Source organism: Plodia interpunctella, chromosome 22 (genome assembly GCF_027563975.2).
Source record: "Plodia interpunctella isolate USDA-ARS_2022_Savannah chromosome 22, ilPloInte3.2, whole genome shotgun sequence".
NCBI lineage: Eukaryota > Metazoa > Arthropoda > Insecta > Lepidoptera > Pyralidae > Plodia > Plodia interpunctella.
The window spans coordinates 3,135,855-3,160,492 of NC_071315.1; the positions used below are offsets into that span (position 1 = coordinate 3,135,855).

General features: G+C 36.3%; 2 protein-coding genes across 2 annotated transcripts; one reads left to right on the forward strand and one right to left on the reverse strand.

Moving 5' to 3' along the window:
* Positions 1-215: 215 nt before the first annotated feature.
* Positions 216-22,100, forward strand: Vps15 (Vacuolar protein sorting 15). The gene is made up of 28 exons (XM_053762204.2): positions 216-626; positions 1,208-1,388; positions 1,853-2,023; positions 2,553-2,741; positions 3,228-3,316; positions 3,563-3,772; positions 4,253-4,694; positions 5,175-5,367; positions 5,734-5,843; positions 6,341-6,449; positions 6,805-6,953; positions 7,540-7,683; positions 8,441-8,557; positions 9,287-9,421; positions 10,358-10,436; positions 11,013-11,089; positions 11,798-11,916; positions 12,864-12,958; positions 13,871-13,981; positions 14,700-14,775; positions 15,394-15,489; positions 16,174-16,296; positions 16,781-16,891; positions 17,998-18,152; positions 18,502-18,660; positions 19,204-19,364; positions 19,948-20,126; positions 20,355-22,100. Exons 1-28 carry the CDS (start codon positions 535-537, stop codon positions 20,566-20,568), a joined length of 4,086 nt encoding a protein of 1,361 aa, XP_053618179.1. The 5' UTR covers positions 216-534; the 3' UTR covers positions 20,569-22,100.
* Positions 22,002-24,154, reverse strand: LOC128679783 (CCAAT/enhancer-binding protein gamma-like). Its single transcript, XM_053762229.2, has 2 exons — positions 23,706-24,154; positions 22,002-23,459 (listed from the first exon to the last, which is right to left on the reverse strand). Exons 1-2 carry the CDS (start codon positions 23,817-23,819, stop codon positions 23,208-23,210), a joined length of 366 nt encoding a protein of 121 aa, XP_053618204.1. The 5' UTR covers positions 23,820-24,154; the 3' UTR covers positions 22,002-23,207.
* Positions 24,155-24,638: the final 484 nt, after the last annotated feature.

Consider the following 24,638-nt stretch of genomic DNA (forward strand, 5'->3'; position numbering starts at 1 on the left):
AAAACATGGCAACACAGTAGGTAAGGTTAAAAAATGGGTTGTTCCCGAAGGTAGGTATACAATAAAAATGCTGATAGAGCATTGAAATATGCCTCTAGGCAACGATGACCTGCATTGGCGCATAGGCATCGAAATATAGTACATCCTTAATATAGTCATTCCGTATAATAGTAAATGCAATGTTCTTGGATCGCGGCTTTATTCGACCTCTTATCGATACCGAACCCCTAACATTGCTCCTACCCCATCGGCAGGTTCTTCTGAAACCTTAGTTCCTCCGCTGTCATATATCGTGTCACTTTGACATTTTGGCGAAAGCCACCAAAATATTTTGTTTTGTGTTTGTGAGTTCGCAGCTGTTCGTTCGTTATAATATTTTTATGTAATATTTTAGCAATATTATAACTTTAATTAAGTCAGTATAGACTCATCGCGGCTTTTTGCCGCACGTCTAGAGAAATCTCTAAAAGTGATGTGTTAATGTTATTTGTGGAAGGCCAAGACCTATTTTTCAAGATTTTCATCTGACGAACAATGGGAAATCAGCTGGTGGGTGTAGCTCCGTCCCAGATTTATCCCGTGGAGCATTATCTAAGTGACCATGTTGACCTGAAATTCGATCAAAGGTAAGCAATTATTTACCAATTAATATTCTGCGTAGTTTTTTTTACTATCGACCTTTCGGAGTTCGTCTCACGTGGTAATTTCCCTGCCTCATGATGGGTTTGCGTAAACTTATGTCTGCTTGACCACATCACAATGGGAAATTCCAAAATTTCGGTGTTATGGGAATAAACATAGACTGAGATAAAATATATAGGACAATAAAATGTAGGTGTGTTTGTTCATAGTTGATTTATCTGAAATGTCTCAACTATTAAAGACCTATATTTGTTGCATGATAGTAGGTAGCAATTATCAATAAATTGCATTTATCAATAAAATGAGATACTATTGATATTAAAATTCAAAATATTTATTAAAAGAAATACTTTATTCAGCATAAAAAATATATATATCATTTTACATGTGCTTACAAACTAATAGGATCTTTGCCGAAAAAGATCCCATGATTAGAATTTATAGGGCTAATTTTTAACTAAACGCAAACAAAAAAAGGGTAGACATAGGATACCTATATGAAAAACTAAACTAGAAACATAACAGATGATAGTCATTAAAAATTAACTTATTTTATTTGTTTTAGCCTCGGCTCCACTCGATTCCTGAAGGTAGCCCGGGCCCGTTCCCAGGAAGGCCTGGTGGTGGTAAAGGTGTTTGCGGTACATGACCCATCGCTACCTCTAGCTGAACACAAAGAGAGGATTCTTAAGATTAAGGAGCAGCTTGCTTCTGCATTTAACTGTTTACCATTCCAAAGAGTCATAGTGAGTATGCTTGTCGAAGAAAGTGAGGTTAAGCTTATTACTGAGGTTGTAGTTATTTATTTTTATTTATGTATTTATTTTTTATTTATTTATTCATTCATCTATTTATTTATTTATTTATTGTTATTAGTTAATTTTATCAAAGTGGTGAGGTGATTTTTAAAGATTGATTTTGGTACCAATTTTGTGATGTAAATCTGTGGTTAATGCAAAGTAACTCTCATCTTATTTGGGTGTAGTCAGCGTAAAAAAACCTTGAAATTTTGAAGTCAACATGTTATTTTACAACTGGCCCGCTTTCAGTCAACTCTCCACAATTTACGTGGTTAATGCATTATAACTAACATGTTTGCTTCTCTTTCTATCTATATGGAGCGTAGGAACTAGACAATGTGGTGTGCTCACAGTGTAGACTTTTATTATCTATTGATTTTGTAACAGATCTCATTCATATTTTGTTACAGTTAACAGACAAAGCTGGCCTGTTAATGCGAGAATACTGCAAATGCAGTGTATATGATCGCATGTCGACTAGGCCATTCCTGACAGTGTTGGAGAAGAAATGGATCACATTCCAAGTGTTATATGCTCTCCATCGCATGCACAAGCTGGGCATTTGTCATGGAGATATTAAGGTATTGTAATGAACTTGCCTTTGGCACCACCTGTGTGAATTTGAATTTCCCATGGGAGCAGTTATTTTTTCAGTGCTGAATGGGAGCCCCATTCAGCACTGAAAAAAGAACTGTGTCTTTGTCCTTCTTTCTTCTCCATACTTATTTTACTCTTTGGAATAACATTTTACCCTGTGTTATTCCAGATTATGTTCTACTTGTGTACCAAATATCAAAACAATCATTTTGCGTGAAAGAGTAACAAACATACATACACACATACATCCTCACAAACTTTCGCATTTATAATATTAGTAGGATATAGGGTCTTTATCCCTTACGGGGTATACAGAGCCATGAGTCGCATCACGTTTTGCTGTTTGTGAGCTTAGTGGAATTGAGATCGCCTATGAGAAGAATCTCAAATTTCTAGCCCTTGATTGACTTAAGATCTGCGCGGGAGGAGAAGCAGTTGGCGCATTCTGTTCCATTCGCTTCTAGACCAGTGTGGAAGAATTCCATTGCATTACCATGGTGTATTATCTTCCAGCTTGAGAACATAATGGTGACATCATGGCTATGGGTGCTCCTCACCGACATAGCGTCGTTCAAGCCGACCTTCCTGCCTGACGACAACCCGGCCGACTTCAGCTATTTTTTCGACACGTCGCGCCGTAGACTGTGCTATGTCGCGCCGGAGAGATTCGTTAGGGCGCCTGATCCTAACAACAGGCCTGTGGTGAGAACTAAACTCATATTTACAAGCTTTATTTTTAGTTTAATTTGAACCAATGTCTTGGAAGTTTTCAATTTTTCATCTACTTCTGCTTGTCCTATAGAGAATTTTCGATGTTTCAAAGGTTGGAAGTTTTCGCCTACTTGATATATCCTATTTAGAGACTTTTTCACATCACTTAAATTTTCATGACAATGCATTAATAAAATAAGCATGACCCATTACTTTTCATTGTTAACTCCACGGATATGTTTTTTTATGTCACACATTGAATACAACAAGATCTCTTTGTAGTATTTAGCATGACTTTTTTAATTCAATGTTTATAATTCAAAATATTTAAATTAAATGAAAAAGGTAGAAAGTTATGTGTTCAAAGCGTGAATGTTTCAAAAATATGGGCTCAGCGCTTTAGCCGTGGCAGTGTGACAGGCAGTTCTTGTTTATGATATTAGTGTGGATGATCCTTTCTTATTAATTTTATTTTAGGGCGATGACAGATCTGGTGGATTACTCTTGAGCGAATCACCTTGCAAAGTCGGAGAACTTGTCCCCAGCATGGACATATTTTCTGCTGGGTAAGTTCATATTCTTTTTTAGAAGATAAACTGTAAATAATTTCGAGCAGCCCACAATTTTTTTGTCAGCGTCAAATATGTCTACAGTGGATGTTTTAAAGCTCATTTTCAACTAACGTTATCTAGCTGTTTGGGAGCAGTGCGGTATAAATTTGCTATACTACTTAAATCGGCAATCTCCTGAATTACATAAAAATAAAGTGTTACTGATTGTACACATGTAATATTATATTCATTCGCCCACAGCTGCGCTCTCCTAGAGCTCTGGAACGACGGCACTCCAGCATTGGACTTGCCTGGTCTACTGGCCTATCGCAACGGCGAAGACCGACCACCTACTATGACGCTACCGGACGGCCATGATCCTAGACTAAGGGCCTTATTGCATTCGATGACTGAACGGAACCCAAGGGACAGAAGAAGCGCTGAGTTGTATTTGGATGATGCCAGGGGCAAGTAAGTGTTTAATATTAAGTTATTTTGATCTAAATGAGAGTTATTAATGTAGGTTTTCGATCCAAAAATGTCCACGGTTATTTTTAAACCCATTGCAAAAGAGTGAGGCGAAGAGTTGTTTCGTATTTTTGAAGCGTTCTATCTTGAATGATCTGAAACGATTTTCTATGTGACATTGAATAACAATCATTCATTTATCAAAAAATTAAAAATAGTGCTACTGGTTTTAATGTAAACTTAGTATTTTATTATGAACGACGTCACTCGACGTCCATGATCCTAGACTAAGAGCCTTATTATGTTCAATGACTGTAGGAAATGCAAGATAAATAAGTAGAAGAAGGTATAATAGATAGACATGACCTACGCTACCTACATAATAAGTTCGATTTTTTACTTTATCATAATGGTTCAATTTTATGGAAAGCAGTATGGTGGGCTTCTCGTGTAGTGCTTTTAATTTCTCAAAATTTTCCCCAGCCTATTCCCAGAATACTTCTACTCGTTCCTCCAATCATACATGCTGATATTCTCCGCGCAACCAATCCTGCCAGCGGACGAGAAAATTCTACGAATACACCAAGACATTAAAAACATCATCAAAATATTCACCCAACCTTCAGACACCAAGAACTACAAAGACCTAGTCGAAGAGACAACTGAGAAACAGACCGATATAGAAGCTTTGAAAAAAGACAGTTTTAAAGTGATGACCTTGAATAAAACTGATGAAGAAGAAGATGAATTAGACGATGTGGTACACCAGGACAGTGAGGGGTTGATTCTAATTACGTCATTAGTGACGTCATGTATAAGGGGGTTGCATCATTGCACGTCGAAGTTGTACGCGTTGGAGATTCTCCAGTTGTTGTGCGAAAATTCCAGTTCGGAGACCATATTGGATCGAATATTGCCTTATGTGGTGAGTTTTGGTTTTTTTATTTCAGACATTACTTTGACTCATTCAGTTTGGGTTCTAATTTAATAGGTATTTTTTTATTTAATAAACGACAGTGTTTTTTTATTTCTTCTATTTTATTTATATATTTATTTTAATTAATTCTCTATGTTTCTATGATAATCTTAGTTTAATGAAATTATGTAATTTTTATAAAAAATATATATTATTTTGAGTGAAATCTATAAATTTAAGAATTAAATGCAATATTCATGATTAGTAAAACATTTGTTTCATGTAATGTAAAATATAACTGCATGTAATAAATAAAGCCAAAATACTTCAATTAAATGTGGCCATTGCGCTTTCCAGTTTCCACATATTATAGGTAAATATTTACTCTTAATAAAAATAATACAAACCGATGATATCTCTTGGCCTATACAACCCTATTTATAAGACACAAGGAGACAATATAAACATTATGATTATTATCTCCATTAGATACACCTCTCCCACGATAGTCTATCCCGCGTCCGCGCCGCCGGCGTGCAAGCGGCCACCCGCTGCGTCCGTCTCGCTCGCACACTGCCCCCCCCAGACTGCAACGTGTTCCCCGAGTACATACTGCCGGAGCTAGCGCCCAGGGCCACCGACCCCGCCTTGTCTGTCAGAATAGCGTACGCAAACAACATTGGTGAGTTCTCTTCTTAATCCTATCTTAATTATAAATGCGAAAGTAAGTTTGCTTTGTTTGTTTGTTACTTCTTCACGCTTTATCTACTCAACCAATTTTATTGAAAATTTTCATACACGTAGTTTTGAGTATGGAGAAGGACACATGGTACGTTTAATATATATAACACAATAAAGAATAGCCTATGTCACTCCTGAAGGTTTCGCCTCATCTCTGTGCCAAATTTCATCAAAATCGGCCCAGTAGTTTTTGAGTTTATTAATTACAACCAAAAAAAAAACAACAAAAATATAAATCTTTTCTCTTTATAATATTTGTGTGGATTACGATAAGTCAAAGTGCATATTAATATTTCATTTTTCATAGCAAAATTAGCGGAGACGGCAGTGCGGTTCCTAGACCAGACACAAAACATGGTGGACAAAGAAGCGGCCAAAATAAACTACGAGACGGAACTGTCTGCCTTACACGAGATGGTGAGTCCAGAATTTTGTTCACGTAAGATCCCAGCTCCATTGCTCCGTTGTGCTCCGTCGTCCGCACTTTGTGTCCTTCACCGGATCAACGTAGAACATCGTATATATTGAGTAGAGTTTCGACGTGCGTCAACATCAATGTCACACGCACGTCAATGTCAAAACCTATGTAATTCTTCGCTGTTTACTGTCCCTTTTGTCTATACATTTATTTTCATTTATTGCCGATAAAATCCTTACTTCTTACTAATATTGTAAATGCGAAAGTAAGTTTGTTTGTTACCTCTTCACGATCTATCTATTCAACCAATCTTCTTGAAATTGTGAAGTATTGAGAAGGACATAGGGTACCTTTCATCTCTGACAAAATAACTGTTCCCGTGGAAAATTTACGCGGGCGAAACCGCGGGCATCAGCTAGTCAAATATAAATCCAGAAAATACAGGTTTTCGAGCCGAGGGTAATGGCAAGCTGATATAATATGTTTCTTTTTACAGGTCCGTTCCACAGTGTCCTATTTATTGACGGATGCGCAAGCGGTGGTCAAGCGAGCGTTGGTCGACAACGGCATCACCAAGTTGTGCATATTCTTCGGAAAGCAGAAAGGTAAGAACGTCAATGTCAAAAAATTAAACCTTCACATGCACTTTTTGCATGCACACAAAGAAACAGACAACAAATAAAAAATAAGTTGCTTTAAATAAACCTGTGTTTGACGTCGGGTCATTAACTATATCTATTCCAAATTTTATCAAAATCGAATCTTAAACGCTTCAACTGCGCGTTCTAGGCTTGTTCGTTTCTATCGTGAGTCGAACGTAACGCCATCTGTTATTAGTGTTTCTGAGTCTGCTTTGCGTCTACGTCGTTTTGCATGTGGCATGGTAGATGTCGCTACAATCTCTCTGACTTGTTGCAGTAATTTTATAAAAATTATCTTGTTTCCCTTTCTTTGTTCTAGCAAACGACGTAATACTATCTCACATGGTGACATTTCTGAATGACAAAGAGGAGGTGGCTTTGCGTGGTTGCTTTTTCGAGCGAGTGGTTGGCGTCGCTTCTTATGTGGGACAACACGCCGCGCCTATTCTAGTACCATTATTACAACAGGTAATAAATACCAAATAGTAAGAAGACTAAGACATAGAAATCTAAAGACGGCGATCTAGCATTACCAATTGAGATAGGATATTATGACGAAGTCATAGGAAGCGGTGGTGGTGTAATGGTTAAGACGCTCGCCTGTGGATCGAAAGGTCCAAGGTTCGAGTTCTCTCCTGCTACACGAGTTTTGTATATCACAAAAATGGGACAGATATATGTTGAGACAGAGATGTAAGCGGTTTCTTCGACCTTAGTAGTCTTCGTTGCCGTTTTTTTGTAAAGCACATTTAATTAGCGTCTATAAAGTGCCTTTTTAAAGTTTCGTATATATCTTGAATCGAACATTATGAAATGAATATTTTAATTTTTTTTTAAACTTTCGTGCTCTTAAATCATACATTTATTAACGGGACTTAGTTTTTGACCGCGGCTTCGCACGCGTTAATTTTCCAAGTGTCAAAATTTCATGAAGATTGGTTGATTAGCTACACCGTGAAGAGGTAACAAACTTACTTTCGCATTCATAATATTAGTTAGGATTACCATAGACATTTATTTTAAATAAATTTAAATTTATTTTGTTTTTTTACAGGGCTTAACCGACCAATCAGAATGGATCATAGCTAAAGCGCTACGGGCTACCAGTAGCCTGGCCGAGTTAGGATTGCTTCCCAAACAGTCGCTATGTGACCTTGTGGCCGAAAGCGCTGTATACCTCGCTCATCCTAACTTGTGGGTAAGAAAGAGACAAATATATATTTTTTGTCCATTTGATGAATGTTATTGCCCAATGCAAAACTTTAGGCGCTTGGGAACTACGGAACGTGGTTAGCAAATCGAATTTCTGTACACACGTAATCTAAAAAAATATTCAAATGAATATTGCAATATATTATTTATCCTGTTGCAGTATTAAATATGACGCTTTCTAGGACATTCTGAGAAAGGACATTTCGAGAAAAGGACATTTTGCGCCAAGACGATCTGTTTTAACCTTTTACAAAAATATCGCCAACTTAAAAATATATGTTATTTTCTTATTAAAAAAGAATAACTAAAAGAACAAAGGAATGATGAATAAATGACCGTGCGACTGTCTGCGCGGGCGCTGTCTCCTGTCGGCCGGCAACGCTGGGTGTCTATCAACCAATCATAACCATTCTATTTTGTATTGCAATGAGAAAAAAATGTAGTTCATTAAAAGATCTATTTCTACTGTTTACATACAAAGGCCGTTAAGGATTTTAGATGATATTTTTATGTGTCTTTAATATGTAAATTTGTGATTTATTTTTGTTACTCTTTCACGTAAAATCTACCGGACGGATTGTTATAAAATTTGCTATAAGGATAGAATATAATAACACATAGGGTACGTTTTATCTCGAAATTTTCACGGGAGCGAAGCCCCGGGGAACAGCTAGTGTTTAATAAGTTAATTTTTTACCAAACTACGGTGAACCGTGCAGTTACGAGGGCTAATTTGCTTACAGATAAGACACGAAGTCTGCGGTCTTGTCTCGTGTGTAGCGAGTTTATTGAACCCTATTGACGTGAACTGCAAAATATTGCCGTTGGTGTGGCCGCACCTCAAACACAAGCTTATACAGGTAGGTATTATCTAATAAATCACACAGATTGAGTTAGCCCCAAAGTAAGTTCGAAGCTTGTGTTATGGGACTCAACGATACTATATTCTATAACATATACATATATTATATATAAACATCCAAGACCCAGGTCAATCTGAAAAAATCATTTTCCATGTTGACCTGACCGGGTTCGAACCCGGGACCTCCAGTGTAGCAGTCCGGCATGATGGCCACGGAGGTCGTCATTGTGTTTATAGAAAGTCTACTGGACGGATTGTTATGAAATAAGGTACACGGGTAGAATATAACCTATAATAACAGATAGGGTACTTTTTATCCCGAAATTCCCACCGGAGCGAAGCCCCGGGGGAAGCGCAGCTAGTAAATAATATGTGGTCTTTTGTAGCTGTGAAAATATTAAACTGAAATCAAAATATATTACCATTTGTGTAGCATACTTTGCGATTTTACAATGTTATAAAAACCTATGGGATACTAAACTTCCCCTCATGATAAATTAAAATTAGACGAAAAACGTCAAATCAACCAACGTAAAGTTTCAGACAAGCTTGTGGAAAATATATAGACAGACAAGGATATATGACCAAATTGAAAAGTACCATTTTCTTGGTAAACATACACAGCTACGCTGACTCTTTCACCAGGCCAGATGTCATTTCTGTTCGTTCATGTTGCACAATATAATTGACTGTTTAGGGGAGAAACATAAGAGAGTGTTACTTTTAGGTGGAACGAGCAGAATTGCTGTTGGAAAGCTTAGCGGAGCCGATACCGAGGAAAGTCCTGGATGCTGTGCTCCGGCACGGCGACGTGGACCGGCTGGTGCACACTCTCAGGGAGAGGCGGAACACCAGGATCAAGGTGAGTTAGTTGATGCATTTGATTCATTTCAAGTAGTATTCCAAAAATATCTCGTCATTTTATTGAAAAAAAAAAATTAAACAAGTATTGGCTACTTGACTGGGTAAAAAAAAAAAATTAAGTATTTATTTTTTTACCCAGTCAAGTATATATTTAAAATGATCAAACGCAATAATCAAATGTTACTGATCAACAAAAATGTTTGTTGATCACTTTTATTGATCACGTAATTTATTATTATTTTGTAGGAATGCATTTTGACTTTCATAAAAACTCTTTTTTTGTTTTTGACAATAAAAGTATCTGATTTGACTAGCTTTTACGATTCAAAAATATAGATAATAAATATACTTTATCTTAATCAGAACTTTCGTCATCTGTATCAGCGGTCGCGCTGTCATTACATTTTTTCAAATTTTAACAAAGACAAGAATTTGTTTTACTATCTGACTTTAAAATCATTAATCTGTAATGTCAATTTTATCAATGACTAGATGTTGCCCGGGGCTTCGCTCTCATGGGAATTTTGAGATAAAATATAGCCTATAGTATCTTGAATAATGTACCTTTCTAATTCTGAAAGAATTTTTGAAATCTCCTCGGTAGTTTCGGAGATTACCCGCCTCAAACATACAAACTCACAAACACTTACCTCTTTATAATAATAGTATAGATTGATTTTTTAAATGATTCCTTCCCCATGAAAATTTACGGGTCGTAATGACAGCTTGGCCACAGCGAAACGCTCTGAGAACCACCCAATTGCCTTGTAAAGTCTGTTTTTGATATAAATTGTATGTTACTTGATATTAGTATGGATTAGTTCCCTTCTGACCCGTGGAACACCAAAGAGTAGGTGATCCACGGTAAACTTCTTGTATACCTGATTCACCTAGGTGTTCTACGGTTAACTTTGTTCCCTTAATTATATTACAGGCTAAACAAGGGTCGATGCCGCAATACTCTGAAATGGGACAGCAAATGAGGAATCTGTTCCGACGGCTGGCTTCCGATGGTAAATATAATCTAGATTAAAATATGTTTGTTTTCATCTTCGGCACAAAATAAGCTTTTATTTTTCTTTGCCTTCTTTGTGTCTACGGACCCCTTTCATAAACCCAAAAAGCAGACTGTGTTACATTCTTAATTCATTCACATTCACAGCCGCTATTCGCTCGGGTTAAACCAAGGTAGGACCAAATTTTATCACAATCGCCCTAGTGATTTTCGAGTTTACTCATGGCAAACGAAAAACAAAAATCTTTTCTCCTTATAATATGAGTATGGATTAATTATTTAGTTGTTTAAATGTTTATATTAAAAACGTATATCGGCTTCGAAAAAATCATACAGTTATGTTCGATAATCGGAAGTGAAATGTTCTATCTAAATGCTGTTTGAATAAAAAGAAATAAACACAGATAACACTCCGGAAGCGCCGGCAGAAGTGAACATTTTTGGCGTTTTACGAATTTTCGATCAGGCCACGTGTCCTGACGCGTGTTTAACATTTTTTACCCATCACAAAAAGTGCACTAAGCCGCTAAAGTTTTCACTTCAAAAAAAATGAAATGCCGTTTCAATTTTTTAGGTATGACTGAGCACGTAGAGAATCAACTGTTGGCGATGAGCGCGCATCTTATTAAAATACAAGGATCTTCAACTCAGGTCAGTCTTTCATATTTATTTATATCGCTTTACATACACATCTATACATATAATCTATGTCTATATAATATAATACTGTAAATGGGCTGTGTTTGTTCGTATAGCGGGTGGTCTTACTTAAAATTTGGTATAAGTTTAGTTCGGCCGCGCAAAACGCGGGCAAAGTCGCGTACAAAAGCTATTTATTTTTATTACATTACACAATGTAATAAAAATAAATAATCGCCATTGAAATACAACGTTGCCAGCCTTTTGGGCTAGTTATACCAAGGCAACGCATAGTCAGGACTGGCAGTCATCATCAGCTTACCCTTATCCCACTCGATGTGTGGTCGGTACAGCATGTCAGTCTCCTCCACTTCTCCCTGCCTGATGTTAACCGATCTGTTACTCCCTTTCTAGCCATATCCTGCCTGACTGGATTGAGTGCAATCCAACTCTTCTCCGGCCTGCCCCTACTTCTTTTCCCATTTAATTTAAAATCCATAACAACTTTCTTACGTTGTTTTCCGCCCTTCTCATAACGCGGCCATACCATAGAAGCCTATAACTTTCCAATTTTCCTATGATTGGTGCCTTGAGACTTCCCCTCACATATTCGTTCCTTATCTTGCCTTACTTCTTACCTTACCTTGTCACTCCACATCCATCGAAGTATCCTCATTATTTATATTTATGTAAGTAATTGAAAATATGTTTATTTTACAGCATATAACAGAAGCACCCGGCCGCCTCATCCTATCTCACACGGGCATATCGAAGTCCGTGCCTTTGGTCTCGACCACAGACAATATCAACGACAAATTGTACGCCTCCACACAGAACAGGTGACGTTTTAATGCATTTTGAATGGTCCCAACATGAATATAGGGATAATAATGGAGGTACCGGGTTCGATCCCCGGTCAGGTCAAGATTGTATGTTTGTTAATTGATTGATGAAGTGTGTATGTTTGTTAATTCTTTCAGGAATAATCTACTGGGTGGATTGTTATGAAACTTGGTATATTGGTAGAATATAATATGGAATATTAACACAAATAAAATAAATAAATAAATATATTAGGACATATCACACAGATTGAGCTAGCCCCAAAGTAAGCTCGAGACTTGTGTTATGGGATACTAACTCGACGATACTGTATTTAATAACAAATACATATATAGATAAACATCCAAGACCCGGGCCAATCAGAAAAAGATCATTTTCCATCATGACCCGACCTGGGATCGAACCCGGGACCTCTCGGTTCAGAGGCAAGCACTTTACCACTGCGCCACCGAGGTCATCACATACTTACCTATTCCGAAATTACAACGGGTGTTTGTAGCCGTACCAGCAGCACACTTTAAACACCATCACATTTTTTGTCAGTTTATTTTATTTACCCGTATTCCAAATTTCATCGAAATCGGCTCAGCGGTTTGGCCGTGAAAGCAGGACAGAAGCAGGAAAGACTTTCGAATTTATAATATTATCCTGTTATTCATAAAATAGATAAAGTAAACTTTAAACTAAATGTTTTGTACTTTACTTTCTGTACTTTAACCTCCTAAGAATAAGAGTTGGTATGTTTTGGTACAACCGAGTGCTTAGAGGGACTTTGCTATTTACATCTCACAATCGAGTCGATTCGAAATGAGATGCTCGGAACCAATCACCTTGCGCCATTGTGACGCAACGACAACCACACCGCAATGTGATTGGTTCGCTGCGTCTCGACTTCGAATCGACTCGATAGTGAGAAGTGAGTCTATCGTTTGATTGTCCACAGACGAACTACAAAAACGTCAGTGTCGCACGAGAGCCACATGAACACGGAATGGCAGCACATGTTTGGACACTCGCATGAACAGCACAGCATGAGAGGTGAGATAGATAGATCTAGAACTCTTTATTGCACCATTCACAGATATTGTTTTAAAAAAAATTAAACTTTCTAAAACAGCACTTCTTTGGGATCGAAATAAAATATTTGGACTGTATAAAAATAGGTATAATAAAATAATGGATACTGGTAATACAGAAATGTGCCGTCGATGTCCGTATCCAAAACCTCATAGAGGATTAACCTCAGGCAGACGGTCGTGAAATCACAGCCGAATTTTAAGGTTCATTTTTTTGCTTCCAGCTCCCAAACGCGCTAATAACTTCAGATGCATAGCATTTGAATCTCTTAAATTCCCCGGCACATAAGTTGTACCAAAATGGCGGTCGTCAGCGCAGGTTTTATTAGAGACGTGTTACGTAAAAGTGTTATATTTATATTCCGTGGTTATTAATTTATCAAAAAAGAATCGAGAATTTTGAATTTCGTGCGAAACCACGAAAAATCCTTCCTTAATCCTTGGAGATAAAATTGAACATTTTGTTTTGGCTATGTAATAATGTATTGTTCTTTGATATCTTCTATGTACAGACATCGCCCACTTAGAATTTTATTATATTCTTTTATTATCCTATTATTCGGTCCAACTTAAGTGCGTAACGTACATCCGTCCGTTAGATTTTTTTACACTTTCAGTTATAAGTTTCTCTTAGAAATTTGTTTTGACTACGACACAGTTGGTTTACGGTTTTTACTAAAAAATCTTCGCGATTCAATTGCAATCCACCGAAAATTTGCGCGATTGGGACGCAGGTGTCGCGGCTTTGAATAATTCCGCGGACACGCTCAGTTGAGATAGAGAGAAATCACAAACGAAAGAGGAGATAATTCGACTGGAAAACATACCTGTCTTTTGTTTTATTTCTTGTGGTTAAAACTTCCAATATTTTTAGCGCATCCAGACGCTTCTGTGTCGCAAGTTGGTGTGATGCAGACCACAGTGCAGCAATCCATGTCAGTACAACCAGAACATTCGATGGGCCAGAGTCTGGGATATGTGCAATGTGCGTATACTGTGTCAAATCTATAGAGATGGTCACTGAGTTTTATTTTATTAATTCTAGAAATATAGTACTTTCTTATAACTTGAGAAATTCAAATTAGATAAAGAAGGCGATATAAACATGTAACAGATTACGTCATGCCCTATGGTCTATACAAAACTGCGTTTAGCGAGAAAGAGATAGATAATAAGACATTGTTATCTAATAACTTCTTAGCTTTTTGACCGAGTTTTATTTTGATTTTAATGTTCACTATAATTAAGAGCTATTTACTTAATTTGTTGTGAAATTTGGGTAATTTCATAATCATTCAAATGTTTTCAAATAATATTTTACCAAATGATGGTCTTCAAATATGCCTGTATTACTTTAAAGATAAAAAGAGATAAATGTCAGGCTTGTCTTCGTGTTTAAGTTTTGTAAAAATCAACCAATAGTCTGCATTATTTTTTGTCTATTGTGAAAGTGAACTATAGACTAGTATGTAGTATACTAGCTTTTATCTGCAAAAGGGGAACAGACGAGATTTTTATACAAACTTTCATCCCCATTATAATCATTAGGGGGTTGATTTTTACTGGGGTCAAACTACGTGCATATTAAAATTTCATCAAAATCGGTTCAGCAGTTTACCCGTGATTGCGGAACAGACAGATAGACAGACTTTCACATTTATAATATTAGTATGTATGTATAACTAGTAATAATATGGTTTCAGATAGCATGGCTCCGTGCCGCGTGGAGTTAAGGAACCTCACTGGACGGATGCAACAGAAATTCCAGAAATCTTTACGGTATTTATTTTTAATAATTCATTACCATGGACCATAATTCACGGTTTGCCTCCAACCATTGATTGACTACTCCGACAAATCAAATACCAGGGCGTAAGGTACTTTCAGCCGTTAAAAAAAACCAGACTTTAAATCTTATTTCACATGCATTCGAGACTACTTTTGTATGAAGAAGTTTAGTTCTTTGTTAAATTACCACCATAATACAAAAAAACTTGAATGTTATCTACACTCGTTCGTTTTTTGTTGACATTATTAAGTTGACGTCACTTTATTACTATGGCGCTAAGGTTCAATTGATTCGTATTCCGACATCGCAACTTTGAACTAGTACTCGTAGAACAAATAAACCTGTTTTTATTATAATTTTGCTTTGTTACCTGATATAATTATGAGAGATATTTAAAATAATAAGAAACGGTTTGATTGCAAAAGGTTATTTATTTTTCGCATCAGGTAATTTCCCTATTTAAAAATGTCTTTTTTTTTCACCATTTTAAGGATTCACTTCCAAGGTCAAAGGGTTAAAAGCGGTTTAGTGGTGAAAGCGCGTCAGACAGACGTTCGAATTTATAATATCAGTTTGAATTAACTTGCATTTTGAAAATATTTTGACAGGAGCAATGAAGAATGCAACGACAACGGAGAAGACATGGCGCCGCCCGCGTCGTGGCGACCCGGCAACCAGCTTTTAGCTTACCTTCACGAACACAAGTATGTTTCATATTTATTTATTTTTTAAATTGCCTTCAAGATAATGCACATACTTTTTTTTACAAAAATGCATTTTTTGATATAAGCCTTTATTTACGTCAAACAGATCTTGTTGCGTTCAACGCGTAACAAAAACACGTATCCTTGCAGTTAGCCGTTGAGGAGTTCTTTCGTTGGGCCGGTCGACCACCAGACCTTGCCTATATATATATTGCATTACCATCGGAACTAAAGCCACCCGTACATACCCGCCGGGAGCCTATCCAGTCCAAAAACTTCTCTTTAAATATGTTATATTTTATTCAAAAATTGTCGGCTGTATAACGGATTGAATATTTTCTTTTGTCGACTCATTTATACTGTGTGGTAATAGTAACTTTATGTACTAACCCATTTCAAACTTGGGTAAATGTAACGAAGACTTATTCATAAGTACACAGACCAGTAAGTATGGTGTTTTAAAAATATATATATATATGTATAATAATTCCTTAAATTAACCAAACTGACCAGCAATATGTTTACATAACATGCTAAATACTTAGTTTAAATCTAATTGCAGTAAGAACAAACATAAAAATTTACATAAAAATAATGACAAATAAAAATAATTGTACACATAAAAAATGGGATGTATATAACTAATACAGTTTATTAAACACTTATACTTTTTGTTAACGACAGAGCTCGGGTGAACCAACTAGTAACGCTTCCCGCCCAGAGAAATCTGTTTGGATCGTGTTCCGACGATGGAACCGTGAAACTATGGGACGCAACCAAACTGCAGGGGCACGCTTATGTCAATAGGTGAGTTAGCTGAACTAGCTGCACCCCGGGGCTTCGCTCCTGTGGGATTTACGGGATAAAAAGTATTCTATATGTTATTCCAGGTTATATTCTACCCGTGTACCAAATTTCATAACAATCCGTCCAGTAGTTTTTGCGTGAAAGAGTGAAACACGAAAGATACAAACATACATGTAAGTTTGTTTGTCCCGCTTTCATGGCTGAACCGCTGGATCGATTTTGATGAAACTTATGCGTAGTTAAAGACCCACGTTCAAACATAAAACTACTTTTTTTTTTCAAAAATCAACGCCTAATGACTATAATGGGGGGTAAAAATTTGTATGAAAATCATATTTAATCCGCTTTCGCAAAAGTTGGCTGGAAAAAATTGCATTTGCGATAAGTCCTCGTAATCGCGCTCATTATTGTTTGATTAACTTGTCGTAACTTATGACTTCTTAGTAAATGGTGCGATTAAGGGATCACTTATCAATTTGTACAGATCAAAATCGATGTACAATCGAGCTGCGGGGCCAGTGATATCGCTGGCGTCTTGCGAGGGGGGACAATCGTTAGTGGCCGCGACACAGGAGGGCTCCATTTTTGTGCTTAGGTAAGTGCATACTCCGTAGTCTAATCGTGTCACCGCTTGCTGATAAAGTATCACAAGTTTTGGGTAGTGCTAACTGGCACACCAGATTTACCTAGCAGTTAGTTTATCTATCAGATTACAATATGAAATTATCAGAAAGTGGTGATATAGGCCCTAATGGTTCTACTAAAACACTTCTACCCGGCAATAAATATATTAGGACAAGTCACACAGATTGAGCTAGCGCCAAAGTAAGTTCGAGACTTGTGTTATGGGATACCTCAACGATACTATATAACCAATACATTATATAGATAAACAAGACCACGGCCCGGACCAATCAGAAAAAGATCATTTTCGACCGGGGATCGAACCCGGGAAACCCAGTGGTAAAGTGCTTGCCTCTCGGTTCAGAGGCAAAAGCACTTTACCACTGCGCCACCGAAGTCGTCGGCAATATGACGTACATTGAATATTGAACATTATAGTGTCCACTGTAGACATACTTTACATTGACAACACAAGAGCCGACAGCGAGCTTTCTGTTAATTTGTTCTCGAATGTAAAGTCAGCTAACCGTTGTCCCAGTTCTTTCTTACCATTGAGCTTCGTTGCCCAGGGGCCGCTTTCCTACTTTTTTATCTTCACTTCGCACGGTCGTCGGCATCCATAGTTGTCAGACCACTGGCATATCATCCTTGCCGACATCAAGCCAGCACTTCTTGGGTTTGCCCCTTCTGCCAGGCGGGAGCGGCATACTCAGACATTTGTTTCCTACTTAATTTGCTGGTTTAAGTGGACTATGACCATAGAGTAGTAAAGATCATAGAATAGTGCTCCTCTTTAATATTATTATATTTTTTAATAATAGGGTAGTTGCCATCAAGTCCAATCAGTTATATGTGGCTTGTGTGACAGCCACACCAGAATCGAAAAGCGTTTTAATTATACTTTAATGAGAACAAAAAAACACTAAATGTTACTATAATATCAGTGACATTTGATTATAGTGTTTCATTATGTGAATGCATTTATACATTTTCTTTTGTACACAGTAAACTACCGTTTTAGAAAATCAGTGATGTATGACATAAATTATTTTATTTTAAATTGCTGTCCCCCAATAGACAAAGCGGCTCGTCACGCATGACATTATCCCAATGCCGGCAGCTGGAGGAGGGCGGGTGTGTCGCGTGCGCGTGCGCAGGTGGTGTGCACGCGGGCGTGATCTCGTACGCGACGCTGAGGGCCAGCATCGTGGGCTGGGACTTGAGGGCCCCTGGTCGGTATCTCTTCATTCTCATTTCACATTCTAGGCTGTGATGTCTCGGAACCCGGAACGAACCTTGAAATATTGAAGATTTTGTATTACTAGCTGTGCACAGCGCGGTGTTACACGCGTAATTATTAAAATATTACTTTCGCATTAAGTTACTAATCCTAAATAATATTTATAATAATACTTTTAACTAAATATTAGATAGGATTAGTAACTTGCTGCATTATTTGCATTCATAATGCTGAGTTTGTTATAACCAAAAATAGATTTTCTTTATTTCTTTCACACTTTCTTACAAGATTTTGTTTTATGTCAACTTTATTAATTATTAATGACATGTTTCTCATGACAGGTAATGCGTGGAAGCTTCAAGGTGACCTCAAGCAAGGCGTCTACACGTGTCTATACGCGGATAGTTCTGGATATTTGGCTGTGGGCACTTCGAGTGGCGCCATCTGTGTGTGGGACCTGAGGTTCCAACTGCCCGTCAGCTCTGTGAGGCATCCTAATTGTGAGTCTTGTGTAGTTGGTAATAGAATTCATATTTCATTGTACTATCGATATACAGGGTTTACTGGTATCAAACGCAAAACCTCCTAAAGACTACTTGGGTACATCAAAACAAGCAACTTTTATTCTATGACTTCGTGATTCGTAGTTTTTTTTTTTATTAAAAAAATACAATCTAATTTGCGATTCTACACATCTTCACTCTATGCCAAGCAACACGAGACAGTACATGTAGTGGAATGGCTGCCTGTCAGCTCTGTGAGATATCCTAATAATTAATTATACAAAAATAATTACACAAAAATAGTTTTTTTTTTTATTATGATTGGCTAGAAGTACCTGTGATTATTTATCTTTTTTTTGCATAATAAAACCCGTGCGAAGCAGGTGCGGATCGCTAGTCTTTTTATCCATACTAATATAAAGAGCGAAGATTTTTCGAAAACCTTCCGGTGTGACATAGGTCACTTTTTTATTAATTATGGTCTTAACCGAGCGAAGCCGTGGCGGGTTGCTAGTGATATGTAAGGATATTTGTTCCCAGCGGAACGGGTTCGCCGCATCATAGGTTTCGGCGGGCGCACGTCCAAAGTGTGGGTGGTGGGGGGGCGGGACAGCGGCGCCTGGTGCCTGGAGTCCACGCAGCGGACCCACGCCCTGTGGCCGTGCACCAACTCCCCACAGCCTCTACACTACTCCGCACCGGTGACTGTTTGTTTTATATAAGTTTTTCAATAAGTTCTTTATTGCATTAAAGAAAAATTCATAAAATAAATGTAACACAATACAAATATAAGGCGGACACAAAGGCGAACTTAAGTCCGCCTTTGTGCCAAAGGATGTGTTTTGTTTCCTTAACCCTTAATGAGTGGCGTTGTAGGCGCAGTAAATAAACTATATATATAATTATAAATAACATACACATGTATATGTGACCTAACTCCCTAACTAATATTATAAATGAGAAAGTAAATTTGTTTGTTACTTCATCACGCTCTATCAACTCAACTAATCTTCTTGAAATTTTGAAGAAGGACATAAGGACGTTTCATCCCGGAAAAATAACCGCGCCCGTGCAAAATCAAGCCGGCGAAGCCGCGGGTAAATTCTAGTATATATATCCTCCCGCCCCTCCCGCCTCTCATGGGAATCAGGACTGATAATATGTATGTATTAATTTATGTTACCTGTTCCAATGACTAATTTCACCTCCATATTTGGTCTCCATGGTGTCGAAGACGTGGGGGACGCGAAGAATAATCATTTTTTTTGTCTTGTGTCTTCGCAGGCTTCTCACTATATGAGCGCCGCTTACTGCGGCTCCCGCGCCGGCTCCAGGTTCCTCATCACCGGGGGCTCCGACCAGCGCCTGAGGCACTGGGACCTGGAGCACCCGGAGGACTCATATATACTGCTGCACGCGCCCGGGGACCAGCTCAGATACTCGCTCAATGCTGTCAAATATAGGTGAGATGTGGCGCCAATTGTTGGTAATATGATGTCAGATTAAGGTGAGATGTGATATGAAATGTTGTTGAGATATCATGTTAAATTTACGTGGGTTAAAATGCTAAATCGACGATATTGGTGAAATAAATAGAGACACGACACGACACAATTTATTTTCAACGTGTTTAATAAACCACAAACATGTGCATCCGGGAACATTCCAAAATAGATAATATTTTATTACAGGAGCCGGATAATAGACGGCACGACAGTGATCCAAGAGTGCTGCAAACTGAACCCCAGTGCGCCCGCGCCGCTGATCGAAGACAACGTATACAGAACAGTGGAGTCGCGCTCTTTCTACCACACTGCTCCGATCACAGACGTCACTATGGTCGAAGGCGCGAAGCATTATTTAGTGAGTGCGGCGGCAGATGGCGTTATTAACGTTTGGAAGTGAAATTCCAATTTCGAAATTGGAACACTGTTATGGTTCGTAATTTTTTAAATGAACATTTTTTGTAGTCATGAAAAATTAAAGTGATGTGATTATTATGTAGAACAGCCGTCAAGACTTTTTATCCCTTAATCGCCTCGTACAACATTCTCGATAGGCAGTGTTACTATTCAAAATCAATCTACCACTGCAAGTAGGAAGAACAGTGGAATTTCACAAATTTATGGCAATTTATGCTTCGGAAAATTGCATAATTTACGTTTGGAATAGCATAACAAAAGAAAAAATGCATTTTATCATAGCCAATATTGTTGATTTGTGTAGTTAGCTTTCATATATGTTACATATATATTTTATTAGATTTAATTATATGTTAGCTATAATTATTTGCCCACTGTGATGTTATATTCTTATATAATATTATTGTTAGATAAGTTACGGAAGTAAGTGTATAGTTCTTTTCACTCAAGTTCCTTATATTTTTGTGATAAATCTAAAATTAACACTTTTTTTCTATTATTTTAACTTGCTGCTGTTGCTTCAGTTGAAATTTCGATATAGAGGTTATAATTGATATTAATAAATAAAAAATAAATTGGCTACATAATTGACTGAGTAAAAGAATAAAAACATAAACAATAATTACATAATATAGGTATTTAAATAACCATACACAATTATTAAATGTCACTTTCATTTAACAGTTTTAATAATAACGAAATTTACTAAATATTGTTTTAATCTCATAAAAAGAAAGCATTTTGACTCCAAAAATCGTAACGCCAAAGTATATCAAATACTTTTTCTAATGTCAAAAACAAAAAATATATGAAGCTTGTATTAAATAAGACAGTAATGTATTAATAATTAGAAAAAAGTATCTGATTTGACTAGTTAGAAATTAGCCAATTTTTAAGAAGAGGAAAGTGTTTTATTATTTAATGCCAAAACGGGCAATGATTTAAGGTGCCTCAAATGATTTTTTATTTTGATTTAATGTGCAAATATATATATATATATATATATATATATATTGATTACTATCAACATTTCTAATCCAACACTTGTTACTATAAATAAAGAAAAAATAAGTATAACCTACATTATCGGCTTCCTTAATACCTATCCTTTTGTTTTATTTTTTATACTTTTGCCATTTCCTGTTTGGTCCCATCCCATTAACTGTTATTATTGTTAACTTATGTTGTGCAATAAAGTTTAAATAAATACTTCAATATCTATATCGAAATATATGTTCTAAAAATCGATGTCTTGAACATTACGAATTAATTTGCAATGTGTTAATTTCGATAAAAAGATCTGTCACTTGTGTTACAAGATTATACATTTGTTGAAATATTAAAATAATGGCGCCCTAATGTCGCTTCGCCTCTAATAAATTGTGTTGGGTTAGTATTGTAAATGAAACGACTGAAGCTATTATAAATTAATATTTTATTGTAATTGTATCATTAATCTTATTCATAATGCATGTACATAAGAAATTATTTTCAATAAAAAAAAACTATTATAACGCTTTGTTGTTTCATTTGTAGACTTATGTCACCTACCTATTTATTGAGCAATTGTTAATCGTATACAGCGTATGACGTTTAAACACATATAAATTCCATCCATTGAGTACTGCTGGATTTTACTTTTTTGTTAAGCTATGATACATTTATGTAACGTCTAAATAAGTAAACATGAGACAATTACAAAAAATGTAGTCATCGCTATTATGAACAAATATTGTATAATATTTACACAATTTGAATAAAAAAACCTTTCGATATTCAAACTTGAATAAAAACCCCTTTGGATAAGGTCCACTTTCCTTCCTTTTTCGTCTCCAATTCGCAGGATCAGACCATTGTTACCTTAAATTATTTTTTTCAGACTAATTTGGAACAGATCTATAAATGGGTATCAGTATACATAGTATAAAGAAAAGTTTCTTCCAGCCCCAAGGTACGCCTGGATAGGTTTTTACGGTTTTTAAAACTATCCAACAAATTCTCATGTGGGTATTTTCAATAGATCAAGAGAAGATTTAGTTAAATAATTTATTTTGATATTACCATATAATACATATAGATGATAAATTTTTTATTTATACTACTTATCTATACTTTACTAGTGAAGCCAGGGTGGGCCTCTAGTATTTTATAACATTAATTCATGTTTTCAGAATAGCCTTTATACATATACATGACAAAGAATATGCTAATATCACAATATAAAGTTGTAGGGTATGCAGGGTAACTACCTACAACTGTATATTGTGTATCCCTGTAGGAACTCTATGTTAAATTGATAAGTGGTTGATTGTACCTGTATGTTCACATAAATATTACTAAATTTCGTCAAAGGTTATTTTAGTCAATAAGTTACAAGAATCAAAAGTATTTCACAAGACTCATTAGAGTATTACACAACAGTTACATACAGATAGGACCTGAATATTTTTATCTGTTTTTAAATTTTTTTTTACAACAATATTATTGTGTGAATCAATAATTTCGAAAATTTACTAAATTTCACCAAGTTATTGAATTATACAATAGTCTGAAGCCGTAATATCATCACATTTCCCTAATTGTACTTAAACTAAAGTGCAGTCTTCAAAACTAATTATTAAACTATTTACTCTTTTTTTGTTCTTTGTCATCTGGTACTTCTGCTAACAGTTTTTCCAGGTCAATGTTCTGAAACTTAGGGTTATTCTGAGTATTTGATGCATGTGCAAGAAATAATTCTTTTAAAAATTGCAGCTCCTTTGTTAGTGTCTTGACTTTCTCCTCCAAGACTTTGTTTTCTTCCTTAAGTTTATTCACCCGTGTGAATGTTTCTTGTGTCCGCTGCTTTGATTTGAACCGACTCTTTTTTACAGCCTGAAAAAAAAAATTAAATAAAAAGCTACAAATTGTTTCTACTTATCACTTTTCTTACAATTTTCAATAGCTATGAGATTATGATTACATTAAATTTATTATGTACCATTCCATTTAATGAATAGTATGAGAACATCTTTCCTAATTATGTATATTCATAGATAAAATTCAAACATCTTGAGAGCACAAAAAAATACCTAGGTACCTAGCAAAAGTTTTTGGCCGGAATAAAATAGATAGACTCACCTCATTATTACGGTCTCTCCGTTTTCTATAATCATCATCATCGTCACTCGCGTCACTGACCCCTCTCCCGCGCTTTTTAGGCGGCATGTTGTACGAAAACTCTTCTAGTATCATGTAAATAACTTAAATCAACAGCGGACGATACACCCTTCGCCAGGTTACCGTCGAAGACTGCTTCAGCGTTTCACAACAATTGCAATTTAAATCCAAAATGTGACGCAACTTTCAATTCAATTTAATCATTACACACTGTCCACAAAAGTCCTTTAAAAAGCGCCTTTGAAATGCACTTACAAAACTTAGAAATGTTAAATATATCAAGATTCACTTTATTTGACAACTGAACTTGCACTTCTGAAATCCCGACGATTTCCAAACCCAAAGTTCAAACAAAAATAACAAAATAGTAAACAAAAGAGTGACGCAACACTCCGTTCACAAATGAAATGATATAATAACGAAGTGACATTAGGAATCGATGACAAGTGACACAAACATTTTCATAATCATTATTTTTCCGTGAACAAAGAGAGTCTAGTTTACAGTCTAATCGAAAAACAATTTTCACGTTGTACAGACAACAGCATATGAACCTATCCACATTAATTGCAAAATCGCCGCTGTTATTGCGCCATAGAGGTTTAAGTAGGATAACTTGATGTGCTGTTTACTGTACACTGGAACAAGCCTCGTGTATAAACTATATAAACAAAAGATCGCGACGAATTAACGTACTTTTTTTTGGAAGCTAGTTAAAAAAACTTCATATATATGCAAAATTCATCACAGACTTTTATGTAACTATGTGTTTATGTCGCTATGTCTCGGGTGAAAACTTGCAACTCAAGTTTGAAACAGATATTATTCAACCCAGACATTTAATTTAGTAAATTGAATGTGTGCTTCAATCGATTGAGCTGAAATTTTGTATAC